The sequence below is a fragment of the Physcomitrium patens genome, chromosome 5, assembly GCF_059467195.1.
Source record: "Physcomitrium patens ecotype Gransden chromosome 5, ASM5946719v1, whole genome shotgun sequence".
NCBI lineage: Eukaryota > Viridiplantae > Streptophyta > Bryopsida > Funariales > Funariaceae > Physcomitrium > Physcomitrium patens.
In genome coordinates this window covers 4591061-4597512 of record NC_143414.1, presented here as the reverse complement: position 1 = coordinate 4597512, position 6452 = coordinate 4591061, and the positions used below count along the sequence as shown (strand labels likewise).

The 6452-nt window shown below is 44.7% G+C and overlaps 1 protein-coding gene across 10 annotated transcripts; it reads left to right on the top strand.

The window, feature by feature from the left end:
- Positions 1 to 992: 992 nt before the first annotated feature.
- LOC112282984 (homeobox-leucine zipper protein HOX17) lies at positions 993 to 6115 on the top strand. 10 transcript variants are annotated; one of them, XM_024521246.3, is made up of 5 exons: positions 993 to 1314; positions 3420 to 3562; positions 4487 to 4637; positions 5033 to 5292; positions 5447 to 6115. In XM_024521246.3, the coding sequence occupies exons 2-5, from the start codon at positions 3500 to 3502 to the stop codon at positions 5546 to 5548; spliced, it is 576 nt and encodes a 191-aa protein (XP_024377014.1). In that variant the 5' UTR covers positions 993 to 1314; positions 3420 to 3499; the 3' UTR covers positions 5549 to 6115. The 10 variants fall into 10 exon arrangements, with proteins under 10 accessions (XP_024377014.1, XP_024377013.1, XP_024377015.1 ...); XM_024521245.3 differs by having other exon boundaries at positions 1022 to 1444; XM_024521247.3 differs by lacking the exon at positions 993 to 1314 and adding an exon at positions 1321 to 1805.
- Positions 6116 to 6452: the final 337 nt, after the last annotated feature.

The window sequence follows — 6452 nt, the reverse complement described above, 5'->3', positions numbered from 1 at the left end:
ATTATGGACCTGGCTCTGGAGATCACAAAGGACAAGGCAGTAAAAGCCTATATTTGAGATCACTTAAAAGTTAAAGCCTGAAAGGCTGAACCATCAGGCGGGGTTAAGAAGCTTGAGCTCCTCCTAAATATGGAAACAGTAGCGGCTTTCCGTTGCCACTTTGCCTGGAACAACCCCAGTTGAAGCGGATTGCGTATGATTGTTTAATGGAAGAAAATGATTAGCCAACTCGACTGACTGGACCAGACGCGATTTCCATGAATTTTTATGGTTACTTTGCAGGGAGAGATAATAGGGATTGCTTCGCTCCACTTTATGGTCATCATTTATGTGTGTTTGTAACTCATTACCATGCACAAACCATGCCTTTCTTGTCTTGGTTAGGCTTGTTTAGATTTGTACACATTATTGCCGACTGGGTAATTATGGATCAGAATTGATATCTAGAAGACCCTTCGAGCTTGTGTCGTGACTCATGCCGGTACTCTAGTTGTTGACGTTGATGATACATGCTAGTGTGCAGGCTTAGACCCCTGGACACCACTTTCCACTTGACAACCCCTGTAGCAATTTCAGCAGCGGGTCTTTGGGCTGCAACTGCAACTGAAAATTAGGATCCAAATATTATAAAACAGCCGTAAGAAAATTTCATACTGCTCGTCATGAGAGTCTAAGCAGAACAACTGGGTGATGGCTCTGCTTCATTGGAGAATATACCTTTGCTGCGGAAAAGAGTCAAAAGGTCTGTGAGGTACTCATGCTGTTGAATGCAGTGCGAGATGGGAGACGATAATCCACTGGGATAACTCAACTTTAGAAATGTAATTTTTAAGAGAGGTAAATATAGAGAAATCCGCGATGTACCATGTCAGATAACGAGGCAAGTAAAAAGCTGATGGTCAGAGGCGATTGACTCAACTAGGCAAACGCAAGTAAAAGTCTAGAGATTTGCAGTTGGAGGAAAGCGTTGGAGGTGATGTCTGAGGGGCCCTTGCGACCAACGCTAGCAATCGCAGTACTCCAGGGCGGCGCCCTCCCTTGCTCGCATCCTAGCCCAGCTTTTTCTTGCTCTCTGTGCCTTGATTGCATTGTTTGACTTCCATATCAAAATCTCCATAATCCTCTCGGTGTCCATGGTTATGCCACAACCTAAATTGTCAAATCACCTGTCACCCCTTCCAGGCTCACCAGCTGCAGAACCTCATCCGAAGACCTGCTTATCCAGCTTGACGCTCTGGGTGTGACTGTGTCGTCACCGCGAGCATACTGGGACTTGGGCTGTAATTAAGCTCGGATCACTGGGGAAGTGTGCATGTGAGTGTAGCTAGCACTCGCACCTTAGCACCTCGTTGGTCATATTCTTCAAGCAACTTGATTGGTGTCCAGCTCAAGCAAAGAGCTTCTAAAGAGACGTTGCTTCCTTTCCGTCTCCTACTTCTCGGAGGTCCCTTTCTTAGCTCACAAGTCAAGTGTCCGTCATCAAATTTAGTACTAGGTTAGGGCAGTCGTCCGAGTTTTTTAGTTGGAAAAGAATTGGGTTTGTGAATTATTGTCTTCAGAAAGTGAGCCGTGGACGTCACTGATAGCGCGTTGGCATAGAAGAGTTGGGGATTGTTGTCTGAACTGTTATTACCGACGCGAAGCGTGAATTGGACTCATGAACCGGCGTATGTAACAATGCGTCTCGGCTCTCCGTTGCGCTGTCTTTCAGCCGGGGAGACCAAACCTCGGCCACTGTTAACACGTGTATTAGCTCTTCCCATCGGTGTCATCTAACTTCGATCAACTCCCAAAACAGTTATTAGGTACACCGGCTTGACTCCACCACGACGTTCTCGTGTGACAATGTTCGATTTGGCCACATCCTTTAAGCTCTCTCACCCTCAGATTTGTATAAGTTCTCAGTCTCTGTCTAGTTTCCCAACTTTGGGCCCACGACTTACTGCTACAGGAAATGGGCTTTTCCTTCCCTGATCTTGATAAGCTTGTCCTCGAACTATATTCACGAAGCACTTGAGGTCTGGTTGCCCTTGTGGTCCTCAGAATCGAGCCGAACTAAGCCGCGGCCATCCCTGTTGTCACACCCTCACGTAGTTTCCTGTGGTCATACCACTTGCGAGTCGGTAATTTGGGACCATGTAAGTGTCAGGGATGTGCGAAACATGTCGCACCAATGTAAGTCACAGGTGTCCTGGTCTGTGCCCTCGTTTCAATCTCTAACTCCCCAACGCTGAGATTTTCGCAGCACGATAATCTCATGTTCTACTTTCATTGTGCCGTGCAACTTCTGCACTGGTCGATTTCTGAGCGGTTGTGATGTTCCGACGCTGTAACCCCTTCGAAACTTTAGAACTTCCTGAAACCTACCGAAGGACACATCCCAAAGAGATTTCCATCCAGAATTTTTGTTTAGAGTTGCTGAACTTCAGAATTCTCAACTCGTGCGCTATAGTACAGACTCGCCTTGGATCACCTAGACAAGTATCTTCAAGTCAGTTTACTATATTGTGCTTTAGTTAGCACAATGCACCTAAGTGGGGTGGAACTGAAGCCAAGTACCTTAATTAACATTATGTCGTCCTATTCAGAGAACTCGAAACTCTTCAGAGTTGCGAAGCCTATGGTAGAACTTGTTGTTCGACGAACTGCACTTCTTGCAGAAAGCTTATTTATGCTAACTAAAACCTCTTAACCTGGTACCATGTACATCAATAGCCAAGAAGCGGTTCTCAATTCAAGGACCATTGACATAGCCTTCATCAATCTCAATTGCGAAAGTCTCGAAGCATCCACCTACTGTCCCGTTCATAGATTAGCTTTCATATCATATCGAAATTACAGTTTCTGCTCGTCAAGTTCGCGTTGTCATCAACCGTAGTGGCAACTCGATAAGGGACTAGCCCATCGCTACATGTATTCTACTAATGTGTGCTGGGAGACATGTTTGATAGAAGATGTTAACATTTCTCGTCTCTGAAATGTCCTAGTCTTATTTCCTTCTTCGAGGCCAACATTTGCACTTGAGCAGATTCCACGTGACTTACTGTAAATTCTCCTCTTTTCAGTCGGAGGAATTACACCAACTCATACGTTATCTACTCATCTGCAGCTTCCGGGTGTTCCCATCTTCTGAATACCCATGTTCCCCCTCAATCGTGATAACAGCAGTGCAAGTTCTAGCACTTCATATCTTACATTCTGTGATTCTGATGTTATCTGCGTTTAGAGCCTTACTAGACGGAGGTTAATGCGGCGAATGAGGAGTTGAGGATTTGGTCCAGGGAAATTTGAATTTCCAGTGCGAAGAAGTTTTTTCTTTTCGTGTTAATCTTTTGCAGATTGAAACTAATGCCAGTCCACTTTTATTACACATGGACGTTTCTTATCAGCTGATGTTTCTCAGTGTTGGTGGTTTCCAGTCGTTGCGCAACATTTAGATTACTCCCCTAGCGCATGATAATTGGTGAGTGGAGTACAACCTCAGATTTCGACGTCCCTTATGAGTTCCAGTCACGATTCTGATTACAACAGATCAAATTTTTCAGGACGTGAGAATTACATGGTAAGTTTGCCTTTTAGAAACCAATTCCAATGATTGACTTTCTACAATAGAACGTATCCTGCGTTTCACAAAGAGACCTGCGCAACAGTTCTGGAACCGGAATTCTTTATGAAACGTACTGTCAGGTTATCTATTATGCATTTCCAACGTAGCACTAGAATTATGTTTTAGGCGCATAAAAGAAGATAATATATTATCCGCAATGAAGGCGATTCTTCAGAATGTCAGTCCCAGAACTTTGTCTTACCGTCGCCCAATTAATCGATCCACTCCGAATGGCATTAACTTAGTTACCCATTGTTTTTGGGTTGTCACAATTCATATTGGTTTCGTCGTACCAATCCTGGCCTCCGCATCGTGCACGTGGACTAGTTTTCATCAGGTCTTTGCAAGCACCTCACTTTCGGTGGTCGTCTTATCAAGTTCAGTTGATGCCAGGAATGCATACGTGTTGATGTACGTCTTGCACGCACATCTTCGTATTTGTTGTAGTGGGTGGTTGTCGACTCGTTATTTTCACACGGAACATTATCATTGTTTGTAGCGATTGTAGCAGTCTCCCCAGTTTAGGCGTTTGTTCATGGTCTCCGGGCGCTCTCATGAAATACTCTTAATAGAAAAGCTTACTGGAAGCTGTCAGTAGAATAAACATTTTAGGATAGAGCAACCCTAACATGTACCTCAGACAGCATCACGTCCTTTCTTAGTGGCTGTCCTCAAGCATTTATCAATTTTGTTTGGCGTGTTGGGGAACCGAGTGGCTGCACGTCAAGACCAAGAATCTCTCTTTTCTTTTTCTTTAAAAAAAAAAAAAGTTTTCAGGGTTATATTTTATTAAAGTGGCGGCTCTCAGTAGTAATGTGGCCTGTCAGGCCCGAGGGGCATCATTTTAAGTGAGGAAAGTGGGGGACTGAAATTGTGCAGGATTACTCATCTGGAAACATGGGCAGTTGCGATTGCGAGGAGTCGTCCCTGTCGAGTATCCTGACGCTGCAAGATCAGCGAGAGATGTTCCGATCAGTGTTTCCTGGCCGGTCTAGTGATAACAGTCAAGAGTACGACGAGGATGACGAAGGTATTCTGTTCGAATCCTCTCGTGTGCGTAGTCAAGGACATAATTGGATATTCTTCCACAAGTTGCTGAAGTTGCTTGTGAAGTTGCAACTTGGCAAGAATTTTACAAGAATTCTCTGCATCTTATCATTTCTCAACACTAACAGAAGTACCTAGCTGAAATTTCAGCGGCGAGTGATGAGGTGCATCTATTGGTGTTGGTGGTGTGGTGCAACTGGGGCTCCTGCTTGAAAAACTCATTTCTATGAACAGTTTATCTCAGCTCAATTCATTAGTTTTGTTACGCCTCTCTCAGTTAGAGCCGGCGGTAGCCTTATGTAAATATTTTGTAGTCTCTAGAAAGTCTAGTTGCTTTATGATCGAGGCCTAAGAATTTGTGTGCTCGTGGATTTGAAGGATCAAGCCAGAAGTTGAGGTTTACCAAGGCTCAATTGCGGGTTCTGGAGGATACTTTCGAGAGGTTGCAACGGCCCAATGCTCATCAGAAGAGCACGCTGGCAATGGAGTTGGGTGTCCAACCTAGACAAGTGGAGGTGTGGTTCCAGAACCGTAGGGCCAGAGGCAAGGCGAAGCGTAATGAGTCCGACTGTGAGGTTTTACGGCAGCGCTGCCAGGATCTTCTAGTGGAGAATCACCATTTGAGCTACCTCATCCAGGTTCATTCCTACACACCTATGCATCCTGTAATTGCTCTCCTTCTCCTTGTCTGCTTAGGGTGTTATCTCACTTCTCTTAGAAGGGAGCTTGTGGTTTCTGTTCTTAGGGCAGGAAGGTCACCCTCACAACAATTTGTGCTGCTTTGTACCGCAGACCGAAAGAATGGGTTATGATAGCCGACAACTGTCAAACGAAGGCGGGCCGCTACTACAGATGGCTCTCTGCAACAACTGCAAAAAACTTCGCAACTGCTGATCCAAATGAATTCATTTCCTGCTGCTGCTCTCCGCATCACTATCAGAGTCTATGAACAATCAACGATCAATTTGCATTGAACACTGCTCAACATACAGGAACCTGAACATCTCAACAACCTGTTGGGGGGTATGCCTCCATGATTACCGCCGAGTATGGTTAATGAAGCACACTTTATTTCGATGGACTGTTAGCTCTAGCCTCTTATTCCTTCAACTTTCTCGTGCCGACCGCCTGACCATGTCACTCGATCCATCAAGCTTCAACGAGGTCTTTTTCGCAAGTCGAGCGGGCTGTCAAGCTGTACGCCTGTTCCGCCGGTGCTCGAGGAGTGCAGATCTCAGAGTGTTTTGTGTATTATATTACAGTTGCATTGATATATTTTTAAGTATACTCAGAGTTTAGCGTGGGTCGTGGTGAATATGGTAGAAGTGTTTGAGGAAGTGACGTGTTTCAATATGGGTTAAACCGTGGCAGTCGGTCCCCTATAATACAGTGACAAGCTTGTAAATTTCGGAAGTATGTTTTAGTTTACGAAACGCCCAGTTGCGTTGAATTTTTAGCGGATGCACCGCCTAGATGAATGAAGCTTGTGTATTCATTCTGTAATGAATTCGAACTTTTCAATGGATGGTTTAGTTCAGCTGTAGGATGGTCTGCAGGAAAGACATCGACAACCAAACTGGAACTTTCCTTCAATGGCCCTTTTAAATATGTCACGGAAAATCTGCAAAATAAATCCCTCGCATTTTGGAGATGCAACAGTATTCAATTTGCTGAACACTTTCAATGTTGGAAGACAGTGAGACCCGCTAGTTCTCAGCAGCTTTGAGAAAGCAGCATCTGAAAGCAACATTTCAACTTGGTACCTAGACTTGTACCCCTGCTAGAAACATGTTTTAAG

What these genes read in the sequence shown, in the direction of transcription:
- LOC112282984 (XM_024521246.3), top strand. Translation starts at nt 3,500, where the DNA reads ATGAGTTCCAGTCACGATTCTGATTACAACAGATCAAATTTTTCAGGA. An exon ending in CAGGACGTGAGAATTACATG is followed by an intron (nt 3,563 to 4,486) that starts GTAAGTTTGCCT and finishes GAAATTGTGCAG; the next exon opens with GATTACTCATCTGGAAACAT. An exon ending in GTACGACGAGGATGACGAAG is followed by an intron (nt 4,638 to 5,032) that starts GTATTCTGTTCG and finishes GTGGATTTGAAG; the next exon opens with GATCAAGCCAGAAGTTGAGG.